The 20,485-nt window shown below is 32.4% G+C and overlaps 1 protein-coding gene across 2 annotated transcripts; it reads left to right on the top strand.

The window, feature by feature from the left end:
- The first annotated feature begins 906 nt into the window (after positions 1–906).
- On the top strand, positions 907–20,235 carry LOC105365696 (uncharacterized). 2 transcript variants are annotated; one of them, XM_011503924.1, is made up of 4 exons: positions 907–1,601; positions 17,576–17,701; positions 19,133–19,362; positions 19,429–20,235. In XM_011503924.1, exons 1-4 carry the CDS (start codon positions 1,498–1,500, stop codon positions 19,701–19,703), a joined length of 735 nt encoding a protein of 244 aa, XP_011502226.1. In that variant the 5' UTR covers positions 907–1,497; the 3' UTR covers positions 19,704–20,235. The 2 variants fall into 2 exon arrangements, with proteins under 2 accessions (XP_011502226.1, XP_011502225.1); XM_011503923.1 differs by having other exon boundaries at positions 912–1,601; positions 17,573–17,701.
- Positions 20,236–20,485: the final 250 nt, after the last annotated feature.

Below are 20,485 nucleotides of genomic sequence, written 5' to 3'. Positions count from 1 at the left end.
GTCGTTATTGTAATCAAAAGTATAGGTATATTTGATAATGCATAAACAAAGTATCTTTTTGGTCATGAAACTATGATCAAAATTCACACAATTCAAAGAGCGGATAAAAGTTATTATTAAAAAAGAAAACTATAAAATTTATCCTCCTTCTTTTATAACACAATGGAATGCTTCTTAATAGTACGTAATAGCATGATGAATACGAATATTGAGAAGCGAGATGGAGAAAAGTCTAGAGATTGATATGAATTGGGACCATTGATTATCTCGACAATGTATATTATTATATTACTAGCAATTATATCGTATCTATAATAATAGAAACTTATTCCATTTTTATGAATTAACTTATCCATTTCACGAAAAGTGAAATAAAACAAAAAAATAAGAAATATTTTAAGGCTAACATTCAGTTAGTTAAACGACTTCGTTTAACTAGCCTCGTATGTGTTTACGCGTGCGTAAGCAAGTGAGAAAGTAAGTGCATGATGGTGTGAGAGGGGAGGGGCAGACTTTATATGTACGCATGCGCGGTAATAAAAGAAAAGTTTGTCGGTTTTAACTTTAATTCTGTTATTAGTCTTCAAATTTCATGAATCTCTTGAAAATCGTTTCGATGTACTATCTAATGAAATAAAGGAAGTCGATAATCAACAGGCAATCGATATGAATTGCAATTTGTTCAAAGACAAACTATTTTAATTTAATACTTTTACATTATTTTAGGTACGAAATATCGCTACATATTATAAACTTTATTTTCAATAAATGAAAGTTAAATATGTCAATCACAAATAGATGTTATATCACATTAAGCAACAAGTAATCCATCTTTTAAAAGTTTATTTACGCCTCGATAAAGCTGGTAATGCTGTACTCTTCCTAAAAGACTTGTGCGTTATAATTACAATATCAACAAAACAATAAAGCATAGTTCACCGAATTATTAGCACTTTTCAATAGCTTATAGTTAAGGCATTTGATGCTATCCACATAACGAACTACTATTGCGGAAATAACTACGAAATGTGTTGGAATAAAAAATGAAATATTATTGAGCAACAATGTTCAAATACTTAAGGAGCTTAGAGAATCATTGTCTTTTTGGCCCGCGAGTTATGCTCACAAAAATACAAAAAAAAGAAACAAAAATAAAATAGAAAAAACAGTGAAATAAGAAAAAAGCCAAAAAAAAAAACAAAAGAAAACAATAGTACGAACACAATGACTAATGAGAATGCTCTTACTAACGCAATCGTTACTCGGTGCAATCAAAAATTCCTGAGAGATAGCGTCGGCGGTTAGGAGGGTCTCTCGATTCTCGATAAAAGACGCGCGCAGCTTCTTTCTCTTCAACTGGCGAGTGCGTGTGCACTGAGCATCGCACGTGGTGAAGGGGCTAGTGGAGGGGGCCGAAGCCCCGGGAGGTGGGGTTCGAACACCGACGGCAGCGGCGCCGCTCCATGGCCGTAGTGTAGCACCGGCCGTGATGAAGAGATGAGTGTTGGAGCTTCGAATATGGGTATTATATCGTCAAAACTTGCGCCTGTGGCCATAAGGTTGGCTTGGTTCTGTCAAAAGCTTCTCGATCCGAGATACAGGTGAGCTATGCCTTCTCCTACTTTCTTTTTACTTATCGATCGAGCCTCGAGGCGAAGCTCAATCGGCATTTTAATCGTTTATTGTCTCGCGTGACTGATACAACCGCTTAAACAGAAGTTGCCGGAGGCATTTTTACGAACAGAAAGACGCGCGAACGTTGCTTTAGTGAAATAATATACAAATTTGTGTTCGGAGAATAATAATTTGTTAATGGGATTATTGCTATTCAATATTAGTATAATATGCTGATGATTTTCGGCAAGTTGACTGCAGCATTATACGAAATTGTAATCCTTAAGATAAGTTTATCGTGCACGTTTTCGGTAAACAAAATATTTTTCATCAAATTGACGTAAACTTTTTTTTTCTTTTTTTTTTATATTTACATATATAACGATATTTTGGTTCTTGGTAGCATAGCATATTAGTTAAGAAATATTTCAATTAGAATTTCATTAGAATTTTGTGGTTTAGCGAGGGATTCCGCTCCTCCTACTAATGTTGTATTCAAACATAACACCATTGTTTGTGTATGAAATAATGTCGTTAAAATGACAAAAGTCTACAAACTGTTAGGTATTGAATAACCTGTGTGTGTTCGCTATGCAGTTCAAATAGTTTGAAAAGTTAGTAAATCACGTCACAGTCTGTATAGGCTTGACCAAGAAACACCAAGATTGTAAGCCGGGAGAGTATCTATAAGTATTTATTGAGAAAACGCTTAGGTAGAAATAAAATTTCGAGAATTCCTGTCTGCATTCCACCGTCAAGGCTTTACGCATACCGTCATAACACATTATGTCTAATGGCATCGGGCTTAATACGATAGCATCATTACCGTTAATCCGCGAAATAAGAAAAATAATTAGCATGGAATCCGTGGAATCCAAGGGTGCGAATTAACGATTTATGTAAAATGATGAGTAAGCGCACAATTATGGGCCGTCGATAATCCGCTCGAAGAGTCAAACAAATCTCATGTTGTTCGTACTCGGACGGTGAATAATGTAGGAGTGGACTTTTCATTATATTGTATTTGAACGTTTGATGTAAGAATGTTTCGCGTTGGCCGTTTACATTGGGAGGGCAAAATAACGATAGAACGCATTGGATATTTCCATTAATGAAATTGGTTATTAATGTACGACAATGCTTGCGAATCGTCATGAGCTCTCGAGGAATTTTAGGATGTGACTTTTCAAGAGTGTACATACGCAGGCGTGACTTTAATCTTCCTCAATTTAACATTTTATCAGAATACTTTGCACACGCATTGAATATTCGAAAATATTTATAGACTTTCATATTTTTTTGTTTTTGTTTTCGTCTTTGTTATTGTGAGTTCCATACCATTTTCTTCTTTATGGATATATTCATACAAAAGTATTTACATTTTTAAAGCAATTAAGTAGTGCCAGCACCGCTGATTTTTATTCACATTCTAAGAAAAATTGTTTATACATACATATATATATATATATATATATATATATATATATATAAACGACTTTTTATCCAAGCACATACGATAATTCATTAAAGGCTTTAAAGAAATTAAAAATTCAAGGCTGAATAACGAATACATATACATATACATATGCATATGTTAATTGAATATTTTGCAACGCCATGCTTGCATTTTCATATACTTCATGTATGTTTTATTAAATATATATATATATATATATGTATATATATATACATATATATATAGTGAATAATTTAATAAAACATACATGAAGTATATGAAAATGCAAGCATGGCGTTGCAAAATATTCAATTAAATTCTTGTAAAGCATACGCTAGTTGTGTTAATTGCGCGTTGGTGCAATTGTAAAGAGGGACGCGAGACGCGTAGAATCAAAGTAATTTGAGTAAAAAAGTGAACGATGCTCGCCGATAATTAATTTTTAAAAGGGGAAAATACGCGTGTGCAATAAAGCGAATCGCCGTATCCGATTTTCAGGATTGGTGACAATAAGAAAGCAACGAAAGTTACGGATTTTCACGTGATTTTCCGCGACGAGAGAAGCCAAAAGCCGATGCGAGACGATGTTAAACTGGCAATTTTCATTTGTTCGCGCCGATCGAGAAAAGAGACGTAAAGTTACGTTATAGTTACGAGCACTATGAAACTTTCACCGTGGTTGCGTGTTCGTTTAAATGCGATCTCGAAATTTCTACCGACGTGTGTAAATGAAACGAGACGCAAATTTGCAATTATGTTCTTGTCTCGTTATTCTTTCTGTCGCCGCGATGGTTTCAGCGATGGGAAGGCATACGCGCCTGCAAGGCCGCGATGCTGAAAGTATGATCGGACGGTAAACATTGGCGTGCAGTTATTTCTCAAGTGACGCATTGCCGAATGTCACAAGTAAGATATTGACAAATATTGTAGAGGTAGCGTCTTAAAAACGAGCGCTTCAGCCGGCAACCGCTCGCCGGTCACTCGATCGATAGATCGCGTGCGACCGCGTTACGTTACGTACGGCCTAAAAGCGCGTTGTCTAGTAATATCGCGAAAAGGGAAAACGGGGTCAACTGGGTGCACTTACGACCTGGTCATCGATCAGGTGCGATCGCTAAGCAAATGATAAAGTAAAGCGACCGTTTCGGTACTCGGTAATGCTCTTGGTTCTGATTCGCTGATAGCGTTCTTATTTGCGTCCTTCTAGCCGCTCGTTCGCACCCACTCGGCCCACATAAGCGCGCGATGTAAGTCAATGGAATTGCTTAAGGTCGGCTTAGCTCTTGCGCTTGGCTGCCTTTTCATTTTTCACGATGCGTATTTCTTCGTGTCTGTGCCGTCGATCTCAATATCGTGGAATTACATATTAAACACTGGATCTATAACTGCGTATAACTCGTTTAATAGGATGACATTGCTCGATCGCGATCTCAGCGACACGCAAATATCGAGGTATAGCACATTTTTGTCGTAAGACACCATTGATCTCTCGTCGGAGACCTCCCGTCGAAAAATACAAAAATAATCCAATAATGTCCAATAATAGCGATGAGGCAAAGAATGACGCCAAATGATAATCGAACGACGCAGAATCTTATATATGAAATTATTTTGTCTTCAGAGTACAAATAATCGGATATAATTGAATTTACTGAAAGATAAATAATGTAATTGGCCATTGGCACGCATTTAGACAACACAAAGAATAAATAATACGGTCTAGCTTAGATTTCGAAGAAGTGAACTTTTCGAAACGCTATGTACCATATGAGCGACAAATTCATTGAATTCGCCCCCATTGCTTATGCGCGTTCATCGACATTCTTTTGTCCGACGTTCTCTCATCACTTTCTTCTCCTTCTTCTCCTCCACTACCACCACATTTTCAAGATCCATCGATTTTTTTCTCCCACCTACAAATCAATTCGAATTATGTATACGCTTGTATTATCCGTTGAAAAAAATTCTCCCTCTCTTTTCTCCATTTTTTCTCGATGCTCACTTAAAGCTAATATTTTTATGACTTTGGTGGTTAAAATTAGTCCATATTTCATAAACATCTACTCAATGTTTTTAATGGAAATTTATGCAAAGATTAATTCTTCTTTATGGATTAGTTCTTGTCTTTCCTTTTTTTTTTTTGTTTTTTTTGTTTTTTTGTTTAAATAGAAAAACAGAAAATACAGGTACACTGTTTCAATTTTTCTTTTCTCTTTTTACGTTTAATTAATGTGTATATCTCATTATACTACTAAGCAACTATCAATGTAGATGCAATTTATTCGTTTGACACTTAGCATCGCATTAATGTGCAATGTTAAGTAAGGATACGCTGCATTACTATTAATTGAAAAACAAATAAAATAAAGGATAAAACAAAGTATACTTGATTTGTCCTTGTCTTTTTGTTTCTTTTTACATATGTCACTATAATTTCAAGATGAAGATGATCTTGTTTACGGTAATATGCAAGAAGATTATTTCTACGACATTGTTTTAAAAGTTCATAAATACTGTAAAACCTGTGTAAAATTCTCTAAATATTATCCATTATGCTCTCGCGTATGTTTTTCCAAGCAGTTATTTATGTGGGAAGTAATATGTACACACGCTATTGATTAAGCATGAAAAGCATGCAGTTATGATTTATCTTGGAAAATCTGATGGGCAGGTCAGATTAGTCGTTCGTTTCTTTCTATGTTGTTTTCGTAAAGGTACCGATTTTATGCACAAAGCCTCGCTCGAAAAAAGCTTGACCCCAATAAGAAAAAACATATCTATCGTCGGAGAAATTGACCGATGGAAAATTGATTGACGAGTCAATGTCAGGTAGGGACAGCGTCACCCACCTCCCGCTCCTTGTCGAAGGATGAGTGAAACGTGACGGGCCTTTCTCAAACATAAAAAAATCGCTGTATACCTTGGCGGTTAATCTCGGCGAAGCCGAAGGTTGACACGCGTACGCAGCCTGTTTTCTAAAGCGTTGGATAAGTCAAAGACAACGACGGCGGTGAAGGGCGGAGTGAGTGCCGAGAACCCTCGGCGATGGTCAGCGTTTATAAGTTGCCACGTTGGAGAAATTCCAAGAGGCAAACGACATTACGACCGCCACTTTTGGTAATGGTGATGGGCCATTGATATATCATCGGGCAATATCTCATTCGCCCAGCAGCTGAGGCATTTTTATAAGCGCTGGTGAATTCCCTCCTACCTTTCTATAACCTCGGTTGTCGAGGTCTCGGAAGCATCGACTCCGAGCATAGGCCGACGCAGCAAAAGTATCCTCTTTAATTTAAAACGCAAATTCATTCTGTAATCTAAATAATCAAAATGAGTGAAAAGAAAATACAGTGTATATGCAATAGGCACATCGCGTGCTGGATTGATAGAATGTAAAATGTAGATTAAATATGCAAGGACCAGGATCACAACAGGTTTCCTCTAATATTAGTTATTATTGTTATCACATTTACTGCGTGCTCGTACTCTATTAGCTCTCGTATATATTGGCATTCAATAACGGGACAATCGCGTCCACATAGTTCGTTTGCGATCCAAGGATAAAGATTCTTTATTATGCAACCGTTGTGTGCATGTGTCCGCGTCTGTGTGCCATCGTTTGTAATTGAATTGGAAGCGTTTTATTTGTTGGGGTTACATTTCCGAACGTCTTACACATAAAAGTACAATCTGTCATTCGTTCAGTTTATCGACTTTCTGATTTTTTTCTTTTCTTTTCAATACGAAATCTCAAAATTCACTACGTATGAGAAAATAATTTAATCATTGTACATTTTATTTTATTCGTAAAATCTACGTTCTACAATGCTTAAGAGGCACATCTACTCCTCGGAATTATAACTTCTTTCTTAAGTCTTAATTCTTAAAAAATTGCGCATGAATTGTACGATTATGAAACTACCCATAAATCAAACAGTAACGGTATAATAATTTTATTGTAGTATGGGATATGAGTGAGACAGAGAGAGAGAGAGAGAGAGAGAGAGAGAGAGAGATTTCTTCTCATGAGGCGCTTCTGCTGAAGACGCAAGGCGATAGCAGACAAATCCATAAGCTTTGTTTTTTTCATTCTCACGGCTCCGAACCCAGCGTAAGGTCACGCACGGTTCGCCTCAGTCAAATTCACATAAACGAGGTCCATTTTATTTTTACTCCCTTAGTAGCGCCAAAAATCTCGCATCCACGCAGCTCGGAATTTTCGAATGCGGCCTCGCTCGCTCGATGTCGCACTTCTTTCGGATTCTGTGACTTTCTGTGGCACATGCTTTACCGTCACGAACTATTTTTGACTTTTGTCAGCCGAGGCGAATGACTCGTGCAATTTCCGATCTTTTCTCCAATTTTTCATGGCAATGGAGCCGCGTGGTCATAGTGTAAATAAGCTGAATCATATGTTTTGCAAAATGCGGTGCTCGGCTACCTCGGCATTTTCCCGCTTATTTGTTTGGATAAAGACCGCAGTTTAGTTTAGCAACCAGCTCGGGCTGCCCATTGGCACAGTACTTTATTCATATATTGATCGAAAGTCAATGACGCGTCGGCCAAGGAGTTGACGTCGATTTTTTTTTAGAAATTACTCGTTGAGACTGCATAAGGAGAGATACAATTGTAATTACGATGCCATGACGAAGGTCATGAATAATATATTTTTCAAGATCGTAAAGAAAAGTTGTAATAAAGTTGTAAATTAATTTTGTCAGTTTATTCATTAAATTTTAAATAGATATTTTATTAAATTCGGTATGTTATTGCAAATTTATTTTTTATTATTTTGGCACAGAATTTGTAATATAATTTTTAAAAGAATATTTTTTTAAATAGATATTCGTATTTGTTTATTAAACAGATGATCGTATATAAAGTTTCCATTAAAATGTTGAAAAATTAAGGTATTAAATTCCAAATATTTATATAGTGCTTGCGACAAAAATTTACTTTGAATTTTGTAATCGGGAAAAAATATTTACAAACTTTTGAAAAACAACATTTTATTTATAGTTACTTTTAAGCTTGTATTTTTATATTATATATACACGAATCTTAATTAAAAACAATAACACATCTTTTAAATATCTTCTTCCTTTTTTTTTTTTAGAATTTATTATTATTGTATAAATAAAAGTTATTTTTTTTGGTTTTTTTTTTTAAAATAATTAATGATTTGAAGATAGAGCGTTTAATCAAATTTAATGAGTATATAAGATAAAAATTCTATGGAAAAGAAGCATCTTATTATTATCTTACAATCGTATAATTAACTAAAAATGAAAAAATGAATTTTGGGTTTTTAGCGTTATTGAACAACTCGTAGAATGAATTCAAAGCTAATTTTGTATGTATATGCGCTCGTGCATGCATGTGCGTATTTGCATCGGGGATCTTATAAATGTTATTATAAATTTCAGATTTTAAGAATTTGATTTGTCATATATTTGTAAAATATGCTAACACGATGTTTTTCACAATGTTAGCTGGCGTGTTTTCAACCAATTTATTTCAATAAAACTGAAATACCCAGTTTTTAAAATTATTTATTATTAGCAACTAAACATAATGTAAATTACAAGTATTGAAAATATAATTCGTACATTATAAAGATTATGGACAGTAATAATAATTATAATAAATTTTATTGTTCGTAGATTAATTCAGTGTTGAAAACACTATTCCAATGATAATCTATATAAGACCATAAATATATTATCTCTCAAAGAATCTTCAAATTTTCGATGTTTCCGAAAATATTGATTTTATTTATAACAATTTTACTCAAGATAGTATTTGCATAGTCTTCATGAAGTTTAGACGAATTGTAAAATGGTGAATCATGACCTACTTGCATTGATGAGATAACGAACTTCCGCGCGGCTAATAAGCAGTTACACAACACTACAATTATAATAATAATTATTATTATATTCCAAAAGATTTTATGTCACTGGCATAACTTAAGTATATGCGTCTAGTTTGTCGACGGCAAATTTACGTTCTAACACTGAAATGCATGAATCTAGAGATTAATGCAATGGTCCATTCTCTCTAGTTTCTTTTGGAAAAGTACTGGTCAAATCAGGAGCGATTGCACCCATTACATTGATGTACAATGCAAAAGTTAAAGTTACATTCTATTATCTCACAGGACCGTCCTTATATTTCAATATCCGATATTTCAATTGACCATCGCATCTCAGTAAACATTTATTTATGAACCGATTCGTCCAACTTGATATTCTCGTTTCTATGTCCTTTTATTTCAGACCAGAGACATTATTCGAGTACCGGGTTGATAGGCATCAATTTGTCTCGCTCTCGCTAATATAGCTTTCGTGAATTTTGTAAGCTTATTTGGTGCTGCTCAATCGTCGTATAACCAAATTTTAAAGGAAGAAGTGACGCATCCGTACACAATATTGAGCGGAAGTTCAATCAACTACAATGTCTTATTAATCACAGGTTCCATACGAAGGCGACAGAAAATTTTTGACGTCACTTTTATTTTTATTATAATATCCAAATTGATTTTTTGTATTGGTACTGTAAATTCGTTTGCCTTTGGGTTTTATCATCTTTTTTTTTTTAACAAAATCCTGCTTTCTGTTTAAATCTTTAGTATACAAACGAATGTGCACGTTTATATGTATGTGTGCGCTCGTGGGCGCGTGTACAAACGTAAATTTAAAAGTAGGCAATTACTAAATCTGGGTTATCTAATATTACAATCTTTAATTGAATACATTTAAATGAACTTAGTGAATCTGCTCTTTATCATGTGAAAAAATGTATAGAAAGTCGATAGTATCGATGAAGTTAGTTATTTTTATGGTAATTTACATACTTTCGCTTAAGCTACCCAATTAAAATTTTGAATGAAATTTAAAGAGAAACTCTATAATGTATGATATATACGTTTTATTATGTTTCATTCGCTTTAAAAATATACTACCTTTTTAAACATCGTACAATTATAAAATTTATTTACATTATAATAAGTCGAAATGAAAAATTTTGTATTAAATTTATCATCGAGCTTTTTATTGTTTAAAAAATCATGAAGGCGCTTGTAAAAGCCTTAAGATAATTTGAAATGTATATCAATGTACAAAAATATTTTGTATATATATATATATATATATATAGTGATTTTTATAAAGTTTACTATTTCACATTTGTACATATATTTAAGACATGCGTGCATAACATAAATTAAACAAAAAGTTTAATAATAACTCGAATTTTGTTTAGATTTGATATAATGACAATAATTGTATTTTTTTTGGTAGTAATTTTAACATATTATTAGTTTAAAAACTAGTATATGTATTAAGAAATTTACGTTCTATAATTATATCTGATCATAAAAATGTAACCTAAATAATAAAACGAACCTGCAATTCTTCAAGTTTATTTGTATCTCGCATATTGAATCTTCACGACGTCTTGATACGGATCAATATTTAAATACTTTTTAAAAAAATATAACTTCATTATATTATATCATATTACTTTTAAATAAATATTTTATTTGAAAATAATTATAAACACTCCTCCAGCCGTTTGTTACTTGGCACTGCATAAAATTTACTTATGCCATTATGTATACGTATAAAACATTTCCTTAATTAAAATGCAATGCTCTTTATTATTTTCTAAGAATTACAACCGCTGTACTTAAATAAATTACATATAAAAAAAAAATTAATTATATATTAAAAGAAACAAATGTTAGAGTTTAAGGACGATTATTTTAATACGAATATTATCCTAAAAATTGATACAATTTATTAATAAATAATTTTGATTAATACTAATTTAACTAATTTATTTATACAATAAGTAAACTGAAACTCTTATTTGAATTAAACACGATATTTATATTAAAAGACTCAACATAAAATGACTAACTACACGAACGTTGTACAGAAGTGTATGCACTATACAAATTACTTTAAATACAGATAATTTTTTATAAATGTTCACTTGTGACTTATGTACTTGATATACTTAATATAAGAAAGTAATTTATTTCTTAAATAGTTGCAAATGCATCGAGTTATGAAAGAAAAAACAATATGAATTAAAAGAATTAGGTTGTATCAAGTGTTTTTCATGCATTTGAACGAACGAACGCGAATCTATCAAATAATTTCAATTACATTCTTGGCTGATATAAGTTATCGATAAGTTCATTTTGAAATATACTTCAATAAAGCTCGAGGTAGTCAGTATCTGAATATCTGAATAAGTTGAAATAGCTTGCCTTTATATTAATCAATTGAACATCTTTAACATAAGAAACCATTATTGAATATCGTGTGAAGCCTTCAATGTAATAGACACTTGACGCACCTATTGAAATTACTGTACATATAATAATCTATAAGCCTTAAGCGCTCAATTTCTTAGTAGAGCACTTTTCGTCATTACGGACAAGAATCACAAGTGTATTTAACACTGACATATTCCTTAAGTCGTGATCCCATTATAACCTGAAAGCAAATTTGCAATGCTTGCATTGTCGGGACTAAAATGAAAACAAAAGTAGCATTTTCTTTCCAAGTGATATAATTTCGTAAGAGTTGCTATCGTACTCCCTCTTTCTCAACCCGAACACGCACACGCACACACACACACTCTCTCTCTCTCTCTCTCTCTCTCTCTCAGTCTCTCTCTTCTCTCTCTGTCTGTGCCTACCCACGCAGCCTTTTACATACTTTCACTCTTCTGAGTACGTTTAGCGCTCTGTTGCGTTAGTGAAGACGATCGCCTGGTGTGTCTCTCACTCTCTCTCTCTCTCTCTCTCTTCCTTTCTTACCGTTTCGTCTTTTCGTTTTTACTACTTCGCTACTGCATCATTTCATGCGTTATGTATCGATCATAAGTCGGGAGCGATTTGTATTTTTATGGCCCTGCCGAACCAATTGGACACGTTACATTTATTTCCAAGCGTCTGTTTATTTTGTACTATTTATACATTTGGAAAAGGGCGATTTGTAATATGATTATGTATTAGTGTCTTTTCTCTTTATGCGCGCCAACTTTCTTGAAATTGACTTATTAATATGAGTTATTATATAATAAATGATTATGTATTAGTGTCTTTTCTCTTTATGCGCGCCAACTTTATTGAAATTGACTTATTAATATGAGTTATTCGTATTTTTATAAATAATGGAATAAGTAAATTTATTCGATTATATTAAATTAACTAAATGGAGTCTTTATGTAGATAAATTTTTTTTTCATTTAGGAATTAAGGGAGAGTATTGTATGTAAACCATTCTACAAACAAATGGTTTTTGTTCCGCCACTATTGTTCAAAAACTTCCAAATGCGTTTCAATTATTCATATAGTGTTCCAATAGTAAAGTTATTAAATATAATTTGAAGTTTTATAAGGATAAAAGATACGAGTTAACCATTGATAATATCTGGAAAAAGTTTTAAATTATAGAGATAGGTAGACTGATAAATAAAGGAGAGAGTGAGAGTGAGAGTGTGTGAGAGAGAGACGGAGAATTATTGGACAAACATATTAAATAATTTATAAAGTAATAAAAGAAAGTGGTGAGAATGTGGGACGTTGTAGCAGAAAAAAAGAAAGAGTAAGTGATGAAACCGGTAAGAGTGAAAAGGAAATTTAATGAAATTAAATAAGTCAAATAAGAATTACTACGATTACTATCGCCTTTGTTACTCATGACACAGTTCATGTTCAAGCAATATAACAAAATATTATATAGCGTATTAAGATATTATTATTATTATTATTATTATTATTATTATTATTATTATTATTTATCTATTTTACATTCTAAGTTTGAGCAATTGTCAATATCTTGTAAAGAATTATTTTTTCTATTATGATTATACAAAGAGATTGATGCTTTTTTTTTAAAGAAAATTAAAAGCTTTTAATAAAATCTCAAACGATTCTTTTGTTTTAAAAAATATTTTTATTTATAGATCATTTGAATTTATTAGCCATGTCAATACCTATTATCAACCATTGTATCCATATACAAACATACATTTAATCATTATTATAAGGCATCAAATTAATCGGTCGATTTAGAAAATTATTTATAAAAAGCTTTAAATGCTCTTTTACTATAAAAAATTGATATTTGCATTGATAATTGCTCGATTATGATATATCAAATTTTCAATTCGGTTAAAACGATATATTTATATTTAATTAATGGAATAATTATTAACAGATCCTTTATAGATTATATGTATTATAAAATTATTTATGATCGTTTTATCGGATTTGAATAGTCATGTATACGAAACTGCTTTGATCGGGATAGAAATATTAAAAGTACAAATATATAAAGACTTTAAATTAACCAAATAGTTGAAATCGAATATTACCGATACGTAAGTAGATAAACAATTAATTACTATTTTTATAATCTTTTTTTTTTTTTTAATTTTTCTCTTTTACATAAAGATAACTGTTTTTCGAAATAGAATTAAAAATAGATAAATAAGAGAATCGAAGGGAACGTTTAGAATAGCCTGAAGCTTCATAGTATTTAATATTTTCTTTATAACAGTAAGTGAAATTTTAGTTAACGCGATATTATTTATTAAAAAATCAGAAGCATTTTCAAAATTATTTGGAAAAAAGACCATATAAGAAACATTGCGTACGTTCTAACGGCTTTAATAAGTCTATAAGATCCACACTAAGCCGTATTCTTTTTTCGCACGGTCATGCTGATGAACAATGTCCGAATGAATAAATATGTGAATGCGATTAGCCGACGGTCGGTAATGTTTGTTATTTTGAAAATGAGATTTTTTGCTCTTAAAAAATATCGATACATATGTTACTTCCTCGTCATCAATATTCAGACTTCTCATGCATATTACAAGTGTTGTTCCGAATTTAGATCAACGTTGCATCGCGTAGTCCGACCGGACTAGTCTTCCACTCGGCAACATTCGACCTCCTCGGATGGAGGGGCCGACCTTAACGGCGAGTCTTGAGGTCACTGAATTAATGATCGAGGCTTCTGCTCTATAGTGGGAGATATTTTTTTTTTTATAGTCGCCAAAAGTTCGAGGTCGCCTGCTCTTTTTTCCATTCCCTTTTAAAGTTCTGAGACTTTCATCTCCTAAATTTGGATTGACCAATGCAAGCACTTTTGCCTTTTCGTATCGTCATAAAATTAATTTCCGTTGCGAGAGAGACGTAGATTATCAAAGTTTATTATTCTTATCGTGACACTTTTCAAAAGAGGAAATTGACTTTATTTTTTCGTGTACTATAGCGATGTATTTATTTATAGCGATAGCGAGGACAGGACTTTTTTTTTGTACGTACTGAGCATGGAGAGTAAAATGGTAAACATTCGACGTGTTGAATTGTTTTAGATGATAATACTTATAATAGTAAACATTGTGTGCGTTATGATAATATTTATTCTCTATCATACAGAATTACTCATGTTTTCTCCTACTAGAATACAATTAATGCTAATTTAACGGCTAAATGATTAATAAATATTCTATTTTTATTTATTGGTATGTTTTAAGACGACAATCATTATATCAATTTTTTTTATTGAAAGTACATTTTATTCATTTGTTGTGCAAGCACGTAACGAATAGATCACGTATCAGATAAAAATTCAAAATGTGAGCAAGATGTATTTATAACTACATTATTATTAAAGTCATCATTTATACATATATTGCTTATGACAAATTAACGAAGTGTCTATACGTGACTACATAGTTTTATTATTGGATACTTCTATTATTATGGAAAACAAAATAACTAAAAAAAAAAAATGAAATTTATATATAACTTGTATCTATGTAAATAAGATAAGATTACTTTAAATATTCGTGATCTTTGTAGTTATTTTACTTTTATTTTACATTTAATATTCTATTTGATTTTTATTTTTTATTTTTTATTTTTTTATTTTTTTAATATTTTTAAAGCCCGATTCAAGGATAATGTTTTTCGTGTCGCAAGTTATTTTCAAAGTGGTAGATTATAAAAAGTCGCTTTTTTGTCATTTGTAATGGCAATTTTTCAGAGTCTCATATTTAATACAAATTTCGGTATTTCTATTTTATTTACTAAAAAGCAGCTTATCCTCTACGAAAGAAAAAAATCAATTAAAAAATGTTGTTGTAAAGTGTTTATCTGTACCATGAAATACTTTGACTAATTTGTCTACACTTATAGTGCTAAATTCTTAAAGTCAAGCAACCGTTTGATTAAGAATAATAATAATCTTACTGTTTATATCGTTTCTTTAGCCTATTGAAAATGATTGAATTTCCATATAATTTTCTCGTGATATTTGAGAAAATGAATGATGCCTTATATATTAAGTTTTTTATTATCAAGAATGTTAAAAAATAATTGTTTTTTCGTTTATTCAGCCACTACTAAATGATTGTTATTTACATAATTGCGAACGCAAATTAAATCTAAACATATAAAAGATATATTATTTTCTTTGTGTTAATATTTTCTTTATTATATGAGAATCTCATCTTGTTAAATAATGAATTTGTATTGGGTAGGAAGAATATCAGTTCTGTAAGCGAACAGCAGTGTTTTTTTACATCTCTTGCGAGAGATCATGATTATAAGTAGTGATCATGTATTGCAGCATTTGAAAAAAAGTCCACTTTGTTAAATCACACATTAGCTGCATTCCTATTAAAAATCAACGCAATACATTCTTTAGTACATTAATAGCTGTCCTAAGCCACTTCCAATCAATAATCAAATTTAGTGATGAATAGTTAACGTTGACATTTAGGACATTAACTGATATAATTTAATATTAATGAAGCTAATTGGGTTACGTCGTATTATCGAGATGGCAAGATCTCACGCTGTATAGTGGCCATCAATGCTAATAAAAGCCTTTAATTGCGCGCCCGGGTTAACGAATTCGTCATATCTTGATTCAAATTGTGTAATTTCATTCAATGGTGTAATTTTTACTATGCTTTATTAGTTGTGCCTCTGAGTCGATAATACTGATGCAGTGACTATGTCGTGACGTTTAATTACATCAATAGTTTGTACTACGGCAAAAGGCAACTTTGCCATCAGAGCTTGTCACTATTAGACTCCATTGAATCATGCAATTAAGTTTTCTTTAGCTGAGTAGCATTTATTTTTGATTAACGGTTTTATCAACGGCCCGACGTAGTGAAGCGTGTATATGATATATTTTTTAATGAAAACAATCAGCTTATCTTTTGATTCGGGAGTTAAGTTATATCTTGCGCGATTGCGTAATGTCTGTTTAGTAGCGAGATTTCCGCTATATGCTATTTAACAGATGAATTAAACGGCCGTTTAGTATAAACAAATTCATAAATATCTGCAATTTGTATAAATTGATTTAAATGTAAAGATTTGATCTATGATTTTCAATAAACTTATAAATTTAGAGGCCTCAATCCAGTATGTATTCTTATTATATTCCACGTTAAACATCCCCATTCACATAGATTTATTCCAAGTAAATGAACATATAAAATCATATGGAATCTTATGTATTTCCATTCGAGACGCTTGTCAAAAATAAATCTTAAAAATTCCTCGTGTGTATTGTACTGAAAAGCGGGTTCTTCCTGATTATGATGAAAGACTTTCTTTAATCTTTGATTTAAATAATAATTCATCCCTGCTTTGATATACGAGGTGTAGTTAAACAGGAAAACATATTTATTATTGCGAAGTAAACTACATTAATAGGATTATTTCATGAAATATCAATCTCCGGTGCCTTATAATTCAATAAGAAAATAATATGTCTTTCCAAGTCCCACATAACAACTAAGCTAAACTATTGATGTTAATTTGCAATAGCAAAGTTCCAGATGTGGTACACATGTGGTATAAAGTCATGATTTGCCAACTTGGTCAAAGAACGATTTACTCGGAGCCTGAAAACCTTCGTAGATTTAAAGTGAAATAATGGAGTTGAGTAAAAGTTTTGAGTCTTTTTTTAGATGTACAACTTTTAGTCTCTTGCCAACAGTGGAACATTACACACAAGTTACAATTAAAATCACAACGATTAGCTATATTCATTTAGGAATAATACTTCTCATTGTGCTAGCTCGATAATGGATTTTTAAAACAATTTTTAAAACTTACAAATGAAAATTATACTTATTGTCTAAACAATTTGCATAAAATTTTACGATTAAATGAATTTTATGAAAGAAAGGCCTTGCAATACCTATTTACGATATACTTTAATAAGCCAGCTAGACAACAGTGTGTTATTTATATGTCAAAAGCCAGCTGAAAACTTTCCCCATAACATTTGAAAGTACGTCCTGTCTCGCAGCTTACGCAATTGATACATCCGAATTTGATAAATTATAGTGTTTTTATGGGGAAATATTAAATATTGCGCCCCAATCACGAGGCAAAAAAATTTAAATAACCTCTGATAATAATACAACCAAACATTTCTTTTACAGTAGCGTAGAGTGCAAGAAGAGCAAAGAGTGCAAGGAGGGCGTCGACGTCCGGGCGGCAGTCGAGGTCGCACCGACCTCGGTTCCGGAGCCAGAGGCATTCGAGGCGTCGCCCACGATCCCCATCAGCAAGTAAGTTAACACTGAGTCAATGGAGCTCAACGGCTTCGAGTTAATCCGATTTTAGTAGTCCGCTTGTTTTGATACGGCTGGCTCGGTGGCTGACTATATACCTTGGTAGCTTGTACTTTCAGTAGATGGCGAATAAGTTCACTGTACGGCTCGTCGGTTAATTGATTATAATACGACGTGGTAATTCACGACGAGGATACGAAAGTTATTGCTCGGGTTCCTCAAGCGTGAAGATTAACGCTCACGACTTGCTCGTTTTCGTATTCCCGTACAAATGAGAACATTAAGCAAATTTTCATAATTATTTTATTATTTACAATGATGATTTTCAGATCTTTCATTCCTTACGCAGTAAGATAGTAAATTTATAAGTATATAGTAAACTTATAGAAAGTACATAAATTAGAACGGCACAGCATTTGAATAAAATAGAATTTTAATTCTAACTGATAAAGTCAAATACTTAATCATATTATTTTGAAATAATTGGTAGTATTTGTAAAAAAGAATTTTTTTGCATACACGCAATTTGTATAACATTAAACAATAGTGTGAAAATATGTCACAATTTGATTTTTACAAATTTAATTAATAAGTTACTTTTACAATAATCGAGCGGACACAGTTACGCGCAATATTTGGATATTGTAAAATTAATAACCATAACTCACTGTATAAAATTTTTTATAATTTTCATTCGAAGCGGTTGTTTCAATCAAATTAGGGAGTTAACGTAACATTTACTGCATATCTATATTAAATAGTTTTTTGTTCTCATCATTTCATATTGAACGGCTAAAACGGAATACTAAATATTAGCGATTTATTGCTTACAATTTATGCTTTGTCCAATATATATGAAATTATTAATCTATACTTACTTTTTAAAATTGATTAATATAATGACGTTGAATTACTAATATACTACGAGTGTAAATGTAATTTCTAAAAGGAAGTGCAAGTAAGTTTAGTATGACACTCAATTGGAAAAAAATATGAGAAATTGTATTTTTCTATTATCTTCCTATTCCAAATACAATTTCACGAAGGATTAATGTATTATTTGACGCTTATTAACTGACTTAATATATTTCCAAAGTTATTTTCCAAATTTATATTTAAAAGTTATATTCCGCAGTAAATTTGCGATTAAATTCCCACATTTACCATCAACAACAAATTCCATTGGGGGGGGGGGGGGAGAAAAAAAAAAAAAAAAAAAAAAAAAAAAAAAAAAAAAAAGCAAGGAAAAAAAAGAGGAAAATAATAGACCTCTATCGACGATATACCGACGGCAATGAGTAAAGGAGGAAGGGGGGGGGGGGGGGGGAGAAAAAAACAAAAAAGAAAGAAAATACATAGAATAATTAATTGGCATGTGAATAATTAAAACGTACGTTAATAGTTCAATACTTTCTCCCAATCGTCCAGGATGTTAGACAATAATAATTCGCTGCACCAAGAGAATCGCAACCGCCGGGCAACGCAGTTAAGGTTCAGAACGCGACCTTCGAGCTTTGACGCGGCCCTCATCGTCTGCGGTAAGGCGAAGAGTTCGCTAATGGTCACGTCGACGCCCAGTTCATTGCAACGCCAGAACATGAGGATGTGGGACGTAACCTCCTCGTCCGGCTGTTCCTCTGACTCCGGCTCAAATTCCGGTAAATTTCATGCCTGGCTCCCTTGTCGTGCGCTTCCTCATCCACAATCTCGTGCATTTCCGGCAGATCTGGACTCGGAGACCGAACTGAGAGTTAGCGGCAACGTAAGCAACGAGGAAAGCAGCACGAAGCTGGGCATGACCGCGGAGGAAGAGGAGGACTTCCGATTGACCCTGGGCCGGGGCTACTTCTCGCGGTCGAAGAAGGATCGCTTCCTGAACCATCTGAGGCTCGAGAAGCGGCTTAATGACCTCAGCAACGAGTACTTCGGAGTCGTACGCAACAGCCACAGACGCAACCTTCAAAGGCGTCATTCCGGTGACCTTCATCGGATTATTTGAGAATTGTTTTTAACCATTTTTCCTCTTTTTTCTCTCATTACTACTGCTGTATTAGATCGTTAAAAATGAAAACGAGCGAGTGCGAGTGCGACGTGTGATGTCACTCTTGTAGTGATTCAGGGTATGCAAGGACTAACGAATATATGGAGGCGGGACTACGGCCCAGCCATTTTTAATATCCCAAATTGAATGAATATTATGCTCCATTCGAGGAGTTATTACCACTGTCACTCTTCATTATAAGTGAAATTAATGTTGTTCAATTGGGTGAATATTTAATATTGACTCGGCTAACGACACTTCCGCTGGTTTCAAATAAAATTTTACGAATATAATTACAAGGCAAATTTGAAAATGTGTTTTTACGCATGCCTGGATGGATTTTCATTGTCTGCAGAAGTTGATTAATTATTTACAATTTTCGAAGATTTTGCTCGAGTTGGCAAAACTTATTCTGTTATGTTCCAGTTGCTATTGTTAAACGATAAAATAACTGTATTACGCTAAGTAAGTAAATATTACAACCACTCAGACTCAATATCAATTTTTATTATGACACGTTTTTGTACTTAATTGTCTAATAGTTTAAATGAATTTTAATAATAAATAATATTATTTTACTTACGAATTTCCAATGTAACCTTTCATTTTTTCATTTTTGTATATTTTTCTAAAATTCTATTATATAAACAATTCCGTAATATATGATTCTGTTTTTATTATAAATACGCAAAGTTTCAAAAGGCATTATTTCTGTGTGTTATCATTAGAACAAAACTTTT

Source organism: Ceratosolen solmsi, unplaced genomic scaffold (genome assembly GCF_000503995.2).
Source record: "Ceratosolen solmsi marchali unplaced genomic scaffold, CerSol_1.0 scaffold53, whole genome shotgun sequence".
Lineage (NCBI taxonomy): Eukaryota > Metazoa > Arthropoda > Insecta > Hymenoptera > Agaonidae > Ceratosolen > Ceratosolen solmsi.
Note: the sequence above shows the minus strand (reverse complement) of the source record. Positions and strands in the feature narration are given on the sequence as shown.

Excerpts from the sequence above, each read along its gene's own strand:
- LOC105365696 (XM_011503923.1), top strand. The coding sequence starts at position 1,498 with ATGAGTGTTGGAGCTTCGAATATGGGTATTATATCGTCAAAACTTGCG. Across the intron at positions 1,602-17,572 it reads CTTCTCGATCCGAGATACAG|TAGCGTAGAGTGCAAGAAGA; the intron begins GTGAGCTATGCC and ends TTTCTTTTACAG. Across the intron at positions 19,363-19,428 it reads TGACTCCGGCTCAAATTCCG|ATCTGGACTCGGAGACCGAA; the intron begins GTAAATTTCATG and ends CATTTCCGGCAG.